At 34.9% G+C, this 16,842-nt stretch overlaps 1 protein-coding gene and 1 pseudogene across 1 annotated transcript; one reads left to right on the forward strand and one right to left on the reverse strand.

The window, feature by feature from the left end:
* Positions 1-6,267: 6,267 nt before the first annotated feature.
* On the reverse strand, positions 6,268-8,533 carry LOC132602516 (transcription factor bHLH93-like; annotated as a pseudogene).
* A 2,136-nt stretch (positions 8,534-10,669) lies between these two features.
* On the forward strand, positions 10,670-15,371 carry LOC132601842 (uncharacterized). The gene is made up of 5 exons (XM_060314902.1): positions 10,670-11,213; positions 11,535-11,692; positions 13,696-14,007; positions 14,286-14,582; positions 14,628-15,371. The coding sequence occupies exons 1-5, from the start codon at positions 10,670-10,672 to the stop codon at positions 15,369-15,371; spliced, it is 2,055 nt and encodes a 684-aa protein (XP_060170885.1).
* Positions 15,372-16,842: the final 1,471 nt, after the last annotated feature.

Here is a 16,842-nt window from a genome sequence, read left to right on the forward strand (position 1 = left end):
CAAACCATGGCATGGCCAAACGCCTACTTAATACATACATGTAGTCGATCCAAAATTATTGGATTCAAAAGAACTTATATATATACACTCTTACACTTTGTATCCGCCTCTGACTACGTATTACTTGTAATTATTTATTTTAAATTTTCCATGTAACGCATGTATTCATGGATGTGTAAATAGGTGCAAAACGTATGTTTGTTAAATGTGAAAATGAAATTGTCGAATCCAGAGGGCTATAAGCTGGCAATGGATATGATGATATACAGTAGCCAAAATTTTATTAATTTTACAGAACATAAAATGTAATTCTCTTATTTGTGTTGGCCTAAAATATTGCATGAATTGGCTCCTATGATATAGGCTTCTCAAGCTTTATCATTTGGCAGACGAACAACTACTTTAGTTTTAGCGTATTGTGGCTAACATTTCTCCTTAATTAGGGTATGGGTGTACACTACATGATAGATTCTTGCCAAGATACTCTAAGACTTCTCTAAATTTAACGTGTCATTTCAGATCCCCTTTAAATTATATAGTTGTAATATCCTTCTACTTGATTTTTTTATAATCTTTACACCTCAAAAGAAAATGATAAAAAAGGAAAAAGTGGGTTGTATTTGAATGGAGGAATAGAGAAGGTACATGAAAGGAGATACGGAAATAGCCATTGAAAAGACTAAATATAAACGAAAATGGTATTTTAGATTTCTTACACATCAGATCAATATAGTATGGATGTTACTTTACACTCTCACGGACTAAAAGACATTTGAAATTATTTGAATTACAAAAAAAACAAGTATAGGAAATAATTAAATCCAGTTATTATTTGAGGGGAAATTAATTATAAAACGAAATGTATGCCAATTCAATTGAGAGAAAGGAAGCAATAGAAATGAAATAGAGCTAACCAAACCCTGACAGCTGAAAGCCGAAGAAAACTTAATAAGTAATCTAAAGTTATCATAAATGATTTTGATAATTAATTGTCACACCCCTTTTTCCCTCAAAAATGATTTATATATTTGTTAAGTTCAAAAGGGTTTTCAAATCGAAAGTGACCAAAATGTGTTTCAAAAGGAATTATTTCAGAAATAACAAGAGTCGCCACTTGACAATGGGTTTCGGTGTGTCAAGTCACCTTTAAAATAGTTATCCCTTTTAAGAACAGGTTTGACTCTAAAACTGATCAGTGACAGAGATTCCAGTTAAGGAATTCTGTTGACCGAGGGGAAGGTGTGAGGCATCCCTCGAGTCCTGTGGTTTTAGCACGGTCGCTTTAATTAACTGGTATTGGCTTAAATAGAAACTCAATCAGATAAACTCACACAAAACAAACAAGCACACACACGAGAAGAGCTCAAGAATGAAAAGTCCAAATTATTACAACCCAAAATAAAAGAAAACTGCGATAAAATAAATCTATGCTAACCTATTCCTATTCTAAGCTATCCCCGACATCCCGGGGTCTTCTCCACGAGAGGCCACCATTTTTACATTATATTTTTCTTCCGGGACATCCCACCCGAGAAATGAATACACGAGATTGAAAGCGAGTAAAAGCAAACACACACAAATATACGAACCTAAAATTTTGCCTATCAACCGCCAATAAAATGAAAGCAAAGCAAACTAATCATGTGAAGCCCAAGCTTCTTCCCATTTTTCAATTGACCCACGGCCCAAATTTCAGAGAAAATAAGATCTAGTTTAAATATAGTAAAGTTTACTTGTCATAGCTATCCCTAAGACTTAATTATGGAGAGTAACTACCTTTTTTAATATTTAAGTTTAGTAGCTATATTAGTCAAAATTTACATTTCATAGCTACCCACTTTTTTTAAATAATTTAATTGTGTTGCTCCATAATCCCTAAATACATGCCGCATTACTATCTCTCTCCCTAAATACATGGTAATTGTTCCATTTTTTCAAATCATAATTAAAAATGATTTCCAGCCAATATGACTTCATATACAAAGAGTTAATTAATGGCATCAACTTAGTAAACTTGAAAACAAAAAGATCAATGGCACTGTTGTCCTTATCAAAAAGAGAGCTTTAGAGCTTGTTCCATCTGAAGTGGTTCAATGACAAGTTTATGATATTCTTGGGCATAAGCTTATCCTGCAGCTTATCAGTTCTATTAATGGAGATTCAGGTGATTACATTCATAACAATTCATTTGCTAAATCTCCATGGATGGGCCGAAAGAAAAGGAAAATCCTTGTTATGTTTGTTGATCATATGGTGTTGTTTATCTTATGAGTGATGAAGAATAGTATTGATTATAGCAATATGCTATTGTAGCATCATCTAGGAGCAAGAGAATAGGTTGGTGGTGTAGAAACACCATTGATGAGAGTTGTGAAGCTTTATGCCCACCAAGTGTTTGATAAAATGTTTTAGTATATTTCAGTGTATTAGCAAACAATATATTTCAGTGTATTATTTTTGTCATTGACTATGTGTATTTCAATATATTTCAGTGTATTTCTGTTTATATTTAATTTTCTTTGCCATTGATTATGTGTATTTCACTGTGTTTTATCTAATTTCAGTATATTTCAGTGATGTTCTGGAACCTCATACGCTTTGCGTGAGACATGGAAGCATTAATACTAATTACCATTTAATTTGAAAGAAGATATTTATTTCCTTAAATACAACCGCTTTTTACTCAACAACGATTTTGTATTTCGTTGTATTTCGAAAACGCGAAAATGACCAGAAATACAACAAAAGCAATTACGAATTGTAATTTTGCAACTTGTAGCTATAAATTGTTAGAACCTATAAAAAGGTAGCTATTTGTGTAAGTTTTACTTAAATATACAAGCATTTAAATATGGGGATTTGGCACTGTGTACATTTTGGTACATGAAATTGGCATATATTAACCAAGTTTTAAGAATGTGGCACAAGATGACCCATTTCCACGTTTTGGGTTAAAAAAATTGGCATATATGACCCATAAAGTACTGAGTAAAAATAGGGATTTTGTACATTCTATCTTCTAGAAGGTTAAATTTTTGTATACGTATACTTGTTCTCTTTACTATATTTCTCTGACTTCTTCCCCAAAATTCTCTCCATTAAAACTCTAGAATGATTAATATATATTCTTTAAATTCTTCATTAGAGGGTTATTTGTAGTTGAGTTTGTTGTTTTTAAGAAAACAATTGAATTTTTAATTGTGTATATGTATTTTGGTTTTTGAATAATAAATTATACTATTATTCAGAAATTTCTCTCCCGTAACTATATATGCGTAGATATTTGAAAATCTCATTTGGGTTTTAATTGCAACTTTATTTTGGATACGTCTATTGTATTCACTTGTTGGTTTGTTGATTAAGATGTATACAACTTAATATATACACATGTTTTTTTATTTTCAATTTGGTTTTTGTATACATCTATTGTTATTTGTATACATATATTGTATTCACTCGCTGATTTGTTAAACGAATTGTACCTAAAGTATGCATATAGTGATTGAGATGTATACACATGTTTTTATATTTTTCAACTTGGTTTTTGTATACATATATTGTTAATTGTATACATATATTGTATACATTTGCTGGTTTGTTGAATGTGTTGTATACACCTAATGTATACATAAATTGATATACATTTGTTTGCATTAGTATCTGTATAATTTTGCACTGGTATACATATTAAATATGTGGTTTGAATTTATTATTTTTCAATTTTTCTTGTATTTCACTGGGATTATTATAGTTATACATATGGAAAATATGTTTACTAAGAGATATGAGAGTTTGAAGGAGATCATGCTTTTGCCTTTATAGACCCACTTAACAAATACAATTTTAATTATACGAAAATGATAGAAGACATGGTGATATTTGTATCCATAATTTTAGGAATATCTAGTACGTGAATAAATGAGAAATGAAATCCCTAGTTTTATTGATATTCAACGTGGATTAAAAGAAATAATTAATGAGATTCCTAATTTTGCTCCACATCCCTATTATTAAGCCACGTCTTTAGTTGATTGGCTATATAATGTCAATTATTTTAGGCCTAAAACATGCTAACATGTTTTGGGTTAAAAATATGCCAATACTATGTATTAAAATGTCAATTTCCCTTTAAATATACTTATTCCAATCCCACGTAAGTTTTTTACTTGCTTAACAACACAAAAAAAAAAAAAAAAAAAAAAAAAAAATTAACACTAAAAATATCTTCTAGCATGGTTGATCAACATCCTCAAACATAAAGATGTAGACTTTGGACTAATTTTAGGATAAAAGCATGGATCGAAATTACACGAATTTAATTATTCAGAACAAAAACAGCAAATTAAAGACTAGAAATGGACGTTTCGAGCTTTAACCGTACCTTAGCTTTTAATTCCAAACTGTTTGTACGGAGACCGGAGCTACGAACCGAGACCTTTAAAACACGAACAGACCATTTGACGTTTTCGAGCTCAAACAAACAACGGGAAAGACGATAGTTTTGGGTTGTATCAAAAATGGTGGTGAGCTTGTGTAGTTTTATAATGATGTGCTTGGCTGTATTTTAATGGGGTTTTGGGGTGGTTCTACGGTGCTTTACTGGTGTGTGTTCAACGTGAAATCCACATCCGTTTCCCCTGTTTTTGGTGCGTGAAGATGGATGTTTACTACATGACTATGGTCTATGGTGGAGGCTTATGGCGGTTTTTGAGAAGAAAAATGGAGTTGGGGAAGGTGATAAAGATGGTCCCGTCTCTCTATGAACTATTTTGGATATCTCTGTATATATCTTGCGTTGGATATGTATGAAAGTGAATATAATGGTGAATCCATTCAAAAATCAGAAGGTGCAGGTCATTGTGGCTGCTTATGTCTGTATGGTGAATTCGGATGATTTTTGTGTCTGGGGGTTGATTAGTGTGTGGCGTAGGATTTTTGAAAAAAAAAATCCTACCTAAAAATGTTATCACGTGTGTTAGTGTAGGATACGGAGGAAAGAGGTATTCTAATGTTGAAATATTATCATGTGTGCTAGTGTGGGGTAGGAAGGAAAAAGGTATCTTATGTTGAAATTAGGGGTGTACAAAATAAACTGATAAACCACACCAAATTGATAAACTGAGAAAAAAATCCGACTATTGGTTTGGTTTGATTTGGTTTGGTGTTGGAAAAAAAAATCGACCATAATTGGCTTGGTTTGGTTTTAGCTAAAAAAAGTTAAGTCGAACCAAACCAACCCGACATTACATGTATTTAATTTTTAAAATATTTTATACATAAAAATATTTATTTGTAAGTTAATTTATAAATATTTCTTGAATTTTTTCGTATTTTTTTGTCTTTTATCATATTATTTCAAGCTTAAAGTTAGAATTTTGAATGTCAATAAGTTTTATATCTCATACATGTTAGTAACTCAAATAAAGTCCAAATCAAAACCAACTCAATACTAATGCTAACAAAACAAATTCAATTCTACTACTAGGAATGACAATAATGTTGGATATATATTCTTTAGTTTTGCATAATTCGTTTAGAGAGTGAAAATACATAACTTAATTTTTTTCTTTGCCATGTAATTAATACTTATTAGCCGTACTTATTTTAGCATGACTTAGTATTTTTAGACTATGGTCATTTTCTTTATAGCTTATTAATTAGCAATATTTATTTTAACCGATTTTATTATCTTTTTGTTGAATATTTTAATACAATGTCATTACTCATCTCACATTTTGTGTTATTTTCTTAAGAAACACCTTATTAAATAGTTGTATCTTACTAGAACTAAAAAAATATTTGAAGTAAAAGTTATATGTTTTGTATGAAGACTTTTGCCGAAAAAATCCCGAAAAACCCGAAAAACCCGAATAACCCGAGAAAACCCAAGGTTGAAAAATCCGAATTTTATTGGTTTGGTTTGGTGTATAAATTTAAAAACCCGACGCAATTGGTTTGCTTTGGTATTTAAAAAATCCGAACCAACCCGGTACATGTACACCTCTTAGTTGAAATGTTATCATGTGTGCAATATTATTTTTTACTCCTTTTCCTTGATTTTCGTTTTCCAAAAATAAACCTACTAAATAAAATAGAATAATCGACACATCAAAAATTAAAATTAAAAAAAATATTTGAACGCTAGAAGGTCAGACACCCGGAAAGGGTCAAAATTACGCGTCTGCATTAAGAAAATCTTCGAGTTCGTGAAATGTAACAGAGTATCTTGCCAGTGATGTAGTTTGAGCAAACATTTTAAGAGCTGCATCTGATCGCGACTCGCGAGGTTCCTTTTTGTAATTTAAATTAAAACAATTAGTGTGTCGTACTATCAGATGGGGCAAATCCCTCCTAGGCATGTAACAGTTAGACTCTTTATTTTGTTTGTTATATATGTTTAGCACCTTTTCAAACCACAAAAAAAAAATAATAAAAAAAAATATATATATATATATATATGTAGTTGAGGAAGATATGTATCTTTTTGTTGCTTTAATTCACTTGGAGTCACTTATTATTGATGACAAAAATCACAGAAAATTGCTATCCTAACTTGGAAAATTAATAACATGGAGATTCAAGAATCCATCCTTTACCAAAATCCATTCAACACCTTTTTACCTCTAAATTAAATTTGGTGAAAACTAGAGACATTTTCCTGCATAGCCAGCATTTCTGAATAGTGCCTGCTTTATCTTATCTCTTCTACATTTGTATTATGTCCTCTCTGCTCCAAGTTCCTATCACCATCACCAAAATAATTTTGGTACTTGAAGAGCACACTTTAAAATGAATACATCATATCACCAAAATTACACTATTTTCCCTTGATAAGAAAATTGCATATATAGACAAAATTAACAAATACTCTCTCTATCTCAATTTATGTAACAATATTTTCTTTTCAGGCCGTTAAAGAAAGACATCTTTCTAAATTTGAAAACACTTTAACTTAAAACATTTCATTCTACCCTTAATGACAAGCTGTTATACTTATACCTACATAAATGAAATGGCATGATGAAGATCACAAGTTTTAAGAAAATCTTACTTCCTTCGGATAAAAAAGAGAATCCACTTAGCCATTTGCACACCCCTTAAGAAAATACTAACTCTAGACAAAAATAGTTAATTTGAATAAAATGTCCCTAATTAGATAGGTATTGGAATTTGGTCACTTAACACTTAATAAGGGTAAATCTGGATAATTAAGGTTAATTCTTTCTTGATTTGGTAAGTGGATACTCTTTTTGAACAAAAAAATAAAGGATAAGTGAACACTTTTTTTTGATCTGGAGGGACTATGTTACTATAAAAATGTTATGACATGTTTAAGACCACAAATTTTAAAATCTATATTTCTTAAATTTCATGTTTCAGTCAAACTATGTCACATAAATTTGTTATACTAGAACTAATTACTCTAAAATGGAATGATGAAGTTCGTACTAGCAAAAAAAAAAAAAAAAGAGAACTCCACTAATAAATATTTCTTAAAAGCATTTAAAGTCGAAAGGAGATGATGATATAAATTTTTATACCTCGGCGCAAGAAGCTTGCATTGCAAAATCGTTGAAGCTGCTAATAACACACTGTTGAATATCTAGGCCCAAAGCATCAAGTGTGGTCAATGTTGATAGCAAAAGACCAGATTTTACTGCACAACTAATCTCCACCCTTGTATCAACATTCCTCTTTTCCACATTAAATTGCAAGAAAGCATGTCACCAAATTATAAGTTAGAACTATCCAAATGAAGTCAATGGATCCAAAATAAGCATAATCTAATTATATGTGAACATTTTTTATTTTTTTTTATATATGTAGATTTTAAGTCGAAGGCAATGAATTCAATTCAATTCACAAAATCCGCCCTAAAGAACAAAAAAAGTGGGGGGGTGGGTGGAGGAGGTTGTAGCAAATGAAAGGCTCACCTTAGGTGATTTTTTGACAAACATTTCGATGGGCTTTTCGTTCTTCAAAATGCTCATCAAGCTTGGCTGATTTGGCCCTAGTTCCATTTCTTCTTGCAAGTCGTTGGTTTTATCAATAAGGTCCTTCGTGTAGTCGATAGTGTCCCATAGAATTGATGTTCTGTCCATTTGCAACATCAATTAATTATATCAAAAACGAGATCTTAAGCTTAACTCAACCATTGGACATAGCTCATAAAGTGAGAATTACTTAGAATTATTTAGGGAGACAAAAGTTTATTCCTTACCAAATATTGCATAGGAGTACTTTTTTTTTTTTTTTTTTTTTAAATACATTCAGAAAGAGAGTTATGGCATTTCGAGGATTATAATATGGTCCTATTGATTCAATCTTTATGAGTAAAACAAAAAAAAAAAAATTAAAAAAAAAAGAAAAAAACAAGTGATGAGATTTAGGTTCTATTTTTTTCTTCCAAATTACCTTGCTAATTTTGGGAACAATTGATCTAAGCATAGAAAGACGATCATTAAGCCTTTTTCTTCTCCTTCTCTCTGCCATTAAATTCTTTGAAGGCTCCCCATTTTGCTTCTTTGTTTTCACCTTTTTTTGGGGACACAGCCCAATGTTGAAATTAGTAGGGGCTATAACAATTGATGATTCAGTTGATTGAGTTCTCTCCAATTTAGAATTAGCAAAATTATTTGCCACTTCTAAATTCTGATCAAAACTACTATAGTTTAATGAGAAATCATTTAATTGAGAAGTGAAGGGAGAAATGAAAGAATTGGTGAGGTCTGGTTGGGGACAATTCATCTACTAGTTGTGTGCTATAAAATTCACTAATTAATGAATAGTTTAGGCTATGGTCAATTAGCAAATTATGGTAGTCTTCAAAGGAAGAGGTAGTTGTAGTAGTAGTAGAAGGAAAATGAATGGAAAAAGAATTTTCTCCAAAACATTCATAATTCCAGCCATTATTGTTATAATAGAAATATTCATTTCCATTGGTATAGATGTTTCCCATAGGTGACTTCTTAAAGCAAGTAGTTCATCTAATAAGAATCTATTCTCACTATAACACTCCATGTTTCTTGGAAAGGCTTTTTGGGAGGCCGATTATCTATGGAGGAATCTTGACAAAAGTTGCAGCAAACGGAAGCTTGATTTTATAGGATATATTAGTCTCTATTATTAGTATTATGATGCATAAATTAATCAAGGGTAAGTACGGCTTCAAAAAGGGAATCATTACTTTTTATGATTTTGTTTGTATCTTGTCCCAATTTATGTAATATATTTTCACTTTTAATTTATTCCCAATAAAGATATATTATCTGCTTTTGGATGACATACTCTGTGTATATGTTGTATATCATTGCTTAGTCTTTTGTTTCTGTATTGGGCTTGGCCCGCATGTATTTATTATTTTAGTTTACTGAGCCTATATATATACACTAGGCCCAAGTCATTAGACAGATTAGAGAAAACATTTTCATTTTCAATTTTGAGCAATAATGAAACCCAATTTTCTCTCTCACCGACTATCTCATTTTCCCTCGGTTTAATTCTTTGTTTTTCATAGTTTTCACTTCAAATTCGACTTGTAACATGGTATCAGAGCTTAGATCCTATTAAATCCATTGTTTTTTTTTCCTCCGCGATTTTCAATTTCAACAATTTTCATCGTTTTTTTGTGATACTAATCGATTTCACCGATGTACACTTGATTTGACGATTTTCGAGTGTTCATTTCTTCATCATGTGAGGATACCTGGTGAAATTATTTCATTTTGGTGAAGATATAGTTTTTTATTTGAGTTGGTTTCTCTCTTGGTTCGATTTTCGCTCAGAGGCGGCGCAGTTTCGAATTAGGGTTTCTTCTTGGTTCGTGTTCGATTTTTCGCTCAATGGCGGCGCAGTTTGTTTAGGGTTTGTGCTTCGTGTTCGTGTTCGCGGCGCAGTTGCTTTTTCCAATTAGGGTTTCTGAAGTTTGTGATTTTGCCAAGTGACGGAGTGGTTCGTTTCAAGGCTGTTGTTCTTTCCAGTTGTAAAAGAAATTGGTAATTTCATTTTACTTTACTTAGCTCACTTGTATGGTTGTGAATCGTTTGGTAGTTGCAATGGCAAGCCCTAATGTTACCAGTATTAGTTCCCCTTTCTCTACCTCTACTCCCTCACCAACTGCTTTCCATGAAGGTGACTATACCCATCTTTGTCATCCTTTTTATGTACATCCTTTAGATGTATTGGGACATTCCTTGGTTTCGATACCTTTTGATGGGAATGGATGTGGGAGTTGGACGAGAACTATTTTAGTAGCTTTGTCTATTAGGAATAAACTTGATTTCATCAACGATGGTTGGAAGAAACCATCAGATGGTTCTCCCTTTCTTGGACAGTGGCAAAGATACAATGATTTAGTAATCTCTTGGTTGACTAACTCAATGACCCAGGACATAGCTCGTAGTGTTGAATATTGTGAATTTGCTAGAAATATTTGGAATGAGTTAGAGGAAAGGTATGGGAAAGCTGATGCAACTAGGGTATTTGAACAAAAGAAAGAACTAGCTTATATTTCTCCGGGTTATCTAGACATAGCCTCATATTTTAACAAAATCAAGAAACTCTGGGATGAGATTGCTTCCCTTTCCATTACTCGTGTGAAATCCTGCCATGTGGTGCCAGTTCTGAGTATCAAAAGGATTATGATGTCCAAAGGGTCTATCAGTTTTTAATGGGTTTGAATGACACCTCTATGTCCAAACTAGGAGCAATTTTGATGCTCAAGCCCTTTTCTTCTGTTGGGACTGTGTATAGTATTTTGCTATCTGATGAAAAGCAAAGACAAGTCTCAACCTCATCTCAGTTCCCAAGCACCTCTGCTTCATTCAGTGTGGGTGTCTCTAGACAAGATATTCCTCCAAGGGTCCCTTATGAACAAAATAAATCCTCTTTGTTGTGCAAGTACTGCAAGAAACCAGGGCACACCATAGACAAGTGTTATAAACTTCTTGGTTACCCTTCCAATTTCAAATTCATTAAATCTGCTCCTACTAGAAAAAAAGTTGCACATGTTGAGTTGGACACAAATGTGACATCTGATCCTGGTGCACAAAGCTCTGGGTCTGGTTCTGAGATTGGTTCCATCTCAAATGAGCAACTCTCACCTATACCTGGACTTACCAAAGATCAGCATTCTCAACTGATACAGCTGCTCCAACAACACCATCCTTATGCATCATCTGGACCAAACCTTGTAGCCTCTGTTAACTTTGTTGGTAAGTTGTCCTCTAATGGTGTGTGTTCTAAAATTTGTTTGTTGTCTCAAGTATAAGACCTTGTCTCTCTTCCTAATGGTTATGTTATACCTCGCATTTTTATACGTTGAGTTTCGCCGAGTGCTAGTTGTCCTAGTCTTAGGAAGTAGAATAAAAAAATTTCGAGGTCATGAGGATAGATATATCCATCTTGGGTATATGAGAGGGTAAAACCATGTTTAGTAAGCTTCGGGAAGGTTTAAGACTTGTCGAATCATCGGAGTTAAGTTTCAGCGAAAGTTTGACAAAGTGTCACATTATGGCGCAATATGTGGCTCTCAGAGCGCAACATGTGGGACGCAAAGAATGCTTTGAGAAGACGCAGTTGCACAGCAAAGTGTGATAGAGAATTTTTGGTGAGGTTGCGAGGTCTGCGACACAACATGCGGCTCTCAAAGCGCGCTTTGCGACGCCGCAAACCTCGCAGCATGTTGTGTCAGGTCAGAATTTTCTGGACTACTATAAACAGAACCAACTCGACCCTAAATCATTATTTCACCATTTTTGAGCCTAGAAACTTCCAAAACTCTCTCTCTACAAGTCCGCATATAATCTAAGACCAAAATCAAGGGCAAACCAAGTGATTCCAACATAAAGAATTCCATGATCATCATTAGATTGTTCTTCCTCTTGTGGTGTTGAATTTGGAGGCTTCTTGGAGGTGAAGGAATTTCTAAATTAGAGTGATCCTTGTGATTGAAGGGAAGATTATCACTCCATCTTCATGTTTATAGTATTATTTGGCATTTACATAACTTATGGGAAGGAGAAATTGTGAAAGTAAGGTTTAAGTTGTGCTAGAACTTGTTCTTAGCTAGGATTGAGTATGAATTGTTCTAGACTTGGTATGATTGTGATGTTGTTGGGATGGTTTGTGCAAATAAAGTTGTTGGATTGTTAAGTAAGTTATGAAGATGAAAAGGGAACTAGTGAAGAATTGATGGTACCGAAATATGTATAGGATTAAGGAAAACAATCTACATGAATCTTAGGCACATAAGATGTTCGACAAAATGTCTAAATGAGTTCTCTTATAAGTTATGAAACCATCGTTGATACGGTTACTTCGTTTACTGTAGATAATCATTCATAAAGCGCACGAGGACTCGTGGGATCTGTGATTAAGGAGACGTTGAGGTATGTTAAGGTTATTCTTTCTTTCATTTTGGCATGATCCTATGATGTGAACGAACAAATGAGTAAGCGAGTTTCCATATTACTCTACTCTTAGAAGCATTAGGAGTACTTCAGTCTTTGATGTTCCTGTACCCCGCTTATGCTTGTTCTTTTTGTTCATGGGTCCAGTCCTATGTATACAGTTATTCATGCATTACATTCATTCATATATATGCATATTGACCCGTGACCAGAAGGCGTTATATACGCGTATATTATATGTATATGGGGTATGAGAGGAAAGGGATAGGCATTATATACGTATCACCACCTGATCATCTGGTGCACAGTGATGATGATATATGGATCGGGCTGCACGTTCCGCAGCAATGTATATGATAATGATGATGATGGCCACAGAAAGGCCGATGGGATATGAGATATGGATCGGGCTAAACGTTCCTCAGCACTATAACCTACATATATAAACATGATTTACATACAGAGCATGTATATCATACGCCCTTAGAGGCATTTTCAGTTATGCAAAGTTATACAGATATGTTCAGTTATACAGTTATTCGGTCATGCAGATGCATTCAGATAGTTAGTCTAGCTTATGAGTTTCAAATTCCATTCATGATTCTTATATAGATGTGTTGTTTTTATGCCGTATATACTCAGTACATTATTCGTACTGACGCCCTTATTGCTCGGGGGGCTGCGTTCATGCCCGCAGGTTCAGGTAGATAGACATGCAGTCCAGTTCAGTAGGACCTCTCTCCAGCGGTGGTCAGTGCGCTCCACTTGATCCGGAGCTGCAGTGTATTTTGGTATGCCATTATTTTGAGATGTATATGCATATGGGTATGACAGGGCCATGTCCCATCCTTTCTACAACTTTATACTCCAGTAGAAGTCTGTAGACAGTTGAATGTATTGACATGTGATGTAGCCTTGTCGACTCCTATTCTTTTGTGTATAGCATATTCAGCGGCCTAGTCGGCTTGCACCGTTCCTTTTAGTATGTATATATTCTGACGGTACAGGGTTTATGATGTTATCCTTTTATGAGTCAGTATGGTTCAGTTTGAGTTATTTATAGGCCCTTGTAATGCAGTACTATCTAGATACGAGTATAGGGGTGTTTGTTCACTAGAGGTCAGACATTCGTCACGGCTCATCGGTTTGGGTCGTGACGGATTACAAAGTTAAAGTCACCAACACGGGCTCTCTCAATTTGTTTCCTGGATTTACTTTGCATAATGTGTTGTTCATTCCTTCCTTCCATTACAATCTTGTTTCTATTCACAAATTAATTGTTCAGTTTGACTGCTTTGCCCTTTTTACCAAGACAAACTGCTTCATACAAGGCCCTTCAATGAGGAAGCCTCTGGTTCTTGGCAAACTAGACAAAGGACTGTACAAGCTGCTTCAATCTCCTGCATTTGTTTCTTCACCAAGTATATCTGTTGATTCATCTGTTTCTGGTTTTTTCAATAGTGTTCCTATCGTATGTACTTCTGCATCCAATTCTATTGTTCTTGTTTCTAGTTGTATTCCTGACTCTGTTGTTTCTTCTATTGTTCCTGATGGTTCACATATTTCTAGCAATGTATCTACTATCTCTACTGATAAAGTGAATAAAATGGATGTTGTGTGGCATTTTAGACTTGGTCACATTCCTTTCACTAAAATGAAATGCCTCACCCTTCCTACTCATTCTTGTTCATCTAAACAGTGTTTCACTTGCCTTATATGTCCCTTGGCTAGACTAACAAGACTTCTATTCTGTGATAGTACCATTAAAAATACCACACCTTTTCAACTCATCCATGTTGACACATGGGGTCCTTACCAGTCTCCTACTTATGATGGATCTAGATAATTCCTAACACTTGTGGATGACTACTCTAGGGCTACTTGGACTCACCTCTTGGGTTCCAAAAGCAATGCTTTACTCTTCTAAAGGCTTTTATTGCCATGGTTGAAACTCAATTCCATTCTATAGTTCAGGCTGTTAGAAGTGATAATGCTTTAGAACTTGGCTCTAGTAACTTAGGCATTCAATGCTTTGCTGATAAAGGAATAATTCACCAAACTTCTTGTCCTCATACACCCCAACATAATGGGGTGGTTGAAAGGAAACATATGCACCTACTTGAGACTGCTAGAGCTTTATTGTTTCAATTTAGTCTCCCCATAAGATTCTGGGTGACTGCATCCTCACTGTTACATATTGTTTTAATGGAAACATAGGTTTTCCATGGGCATCCACCAACTTATGATCACCTGAGAGATTTTGGGTATCTTTGTTACTCAACTGTCCCTAAACCTCACAGGGACAAGTTCAAACCCCATGTTGTTCCTTATGTTTTTATAGGCTACCCCTTTGCCAAAAAGGGTTACAAACTTTACAACCTTGTGTCTAAATCTTGCTTCATCTCCAGGGATGTTCACTTCCATGAACACCTTTTTCCTTTCTCTTCTTCTGGTACTCCGTCTCCCGCCCCTTCTACTTCTCTTCTATCCTGTTTGTTTGATGATACAGTTCCTACCAATTCTTCTTCTACTGTATTTCCTCCAAACACAAACAATGATTCTCCTCTTGACTCATCTCCTCCTCCTATCTCTCCTTCTACTGTCTCCTCTCCACCTTTATTTTCCCATTCCACTCTTTCTCCTTCCCTTTTTCCACCTGTCCCTTCTCCCGCTGCTCTTTCTTCTCCTTCTCTTGTTCCTAGGAAGTCTGCTAGGGGTCACCGTCCACCTTCTTATCTTGATGATTTCATCTGTTCCTTTCCTCCTTCCATCTCCAAATCAGTTTCCTTTGTTTCTACTTTAGGACAACCTACTGCCTTTGAGCCACACTCTTATTCTCAGGCTTCTACTCTCTTTGAGTGGCAGGATGCCATGAGGGCAGAATTTGAGGCTCTTGAAGCTAATGGGACTTGGGATGTTGTCCCCTTTCCACTTGGCAAGAAACCAATTGGATGTAAGTGAGTGTATCAATTCAAATGTAAGGTTGATGGTAGCATTGAGAGATATAAGGCTAGGTTGGTGGTTAGGGGTGATAAACAAGTGGAAGGTGTTGATTTCCATGAAACATCTTCACCAGGTGAAAATGTCTTCCATTAAGGCACTCATTGTTGTTGTTGTTAAACATCACTGGCCCTTCTTCCAACTTGATATAAATAATACATTTTTGCATGGTGACTTGGATGAAGAGGTCTACATGAAGCTCCCACCTGGTTATTCTCCTTCCTTCTCTTCTTCTTCCCATTCACCTTTGGTGTGCAAGTTGAAAAAATCCTTATATGGGTTAAGGCAAGCCTCTAGGCAGTGGTATGCCAAGCTGTCCCAGGCTCTTTGTTCTAGAGGTTATCATCACTCCATGAATGACTACTCTGTGTTCACTAAAGGTTCAGGGTCTGCCACTGTTATATTAGTTGTATATGTGGATGATATTATCCTTACTGGGACTGATTTGGAAGAGATCACTGCCCTCAAGTCTTTTCTTCATTATTCTTTCAAAATAAAAGATTTGGTGTTATTGCATTATTTTTTGGGGATTGAGGTTCTATATTCTGCTCATGGTGTATTACTCCGCCAAAAGAAGTTTATTCATGACTTGTTGAGGTGTTTCAATTGTTTTGACTGTAGTTCAGTGGTCTCTCTTTTAGAACTTCATGACAAACTAAAGTCTGGTACTGGTGAGCTTTTGCCCAAGCTTGAGGAGTACAAATGTCTAGTTGGCAAGTTAAATTTTATAACTCACACTCGACCTGATCTATGCTTTGCTGTCCAGTTGCTTAGCCGATTCATGCAACAACCTTATTTACCCCATATGAAGGCTGCTTTGCACTTGTTAAGATATCTGAAAGGCACTTCTACTTTTGGTCTGTTCATCAATTCTTCTCCTAGTCTTTTCTTGTCTGCATATTGTGACAGTGATTGGGAGGCTTGTCCTGCCAGTCGTCGGTCAGTTTTTGTTTTTGCCATTTTCTTGGGTGACAGTCTTATTGGGTGAAAGACCAAGAAACAGCTTGTTGTATCCTTATCCTTAGCTGAGGCTGAGTACAGATCCATGAGCAAAGCAGTGGCTGAAATTACTTGGGTGATTCATTTGTTGGATGATTTTGGAGTTCCCACTGCTTCTCCTGTCCCTTTGTTTTGTGACAATCACGCTGCCCTCCACATTGTGAAGAATCCTGTGTTTCATGAGCACACGAAGCATATTGAATTAGATTGTCACTTTGTTCGTGCCAAGTTAGCTGAGGGTCTCATCAGTCTTTCCCATACTTCGAGTGCTTGCTGATATCTTTACCAAGGTTCTTCCTGGTGCTGCTTATCACCTTCATCTTCGCAAGTTGGGTGTTGTATCACCCTCCAACTTGAAGGGGGTTTTGGATGACATACTCTGTGTATATGTTGTAGTGTATATGTTGTATATCATTGCTTAGTCTTTTGTTTC

This window comes from Lycium barbarum, chromosome 7 (genome assembly GCF_019175385.1).
Source record: "Lycium barbarum isolate Lr01 chromosome 7, ASM1917538v2, whole genome shotgun sequence".
Classification (NCBI taxonomy): Eukaryota; Viridiplantae; Streptophyta; class Magnoliopsida; order Solanales; family Solanaceae; genus Lycium; species Lycium barbarum.

Excerpts from the sequence above, each read along its gene's own strand:
- LOC132601842 (XM_060314902.1), top strand. The coding sequence starts at position 10,670 with ATGGGTTTGAATGACACCTCTATGTCCAAACTAGGAGCAATTTTGATG. Across the intron at positions 11,214-11,534 it reads AGCCTCTGTTAACTTTGTTG|AGCGCAACATGTGGGACGCA; the intron begins GTAAGTTGTCCT and ends TGTGGCTCTCAG. Across the intron at positions 14,008-14,285 it reads CTACTATCTCTACTGATAAA|GGCTACTTGGACTCACCTCT; the intron begins GTGAATAAAATG and ends TGACTACTCTAG.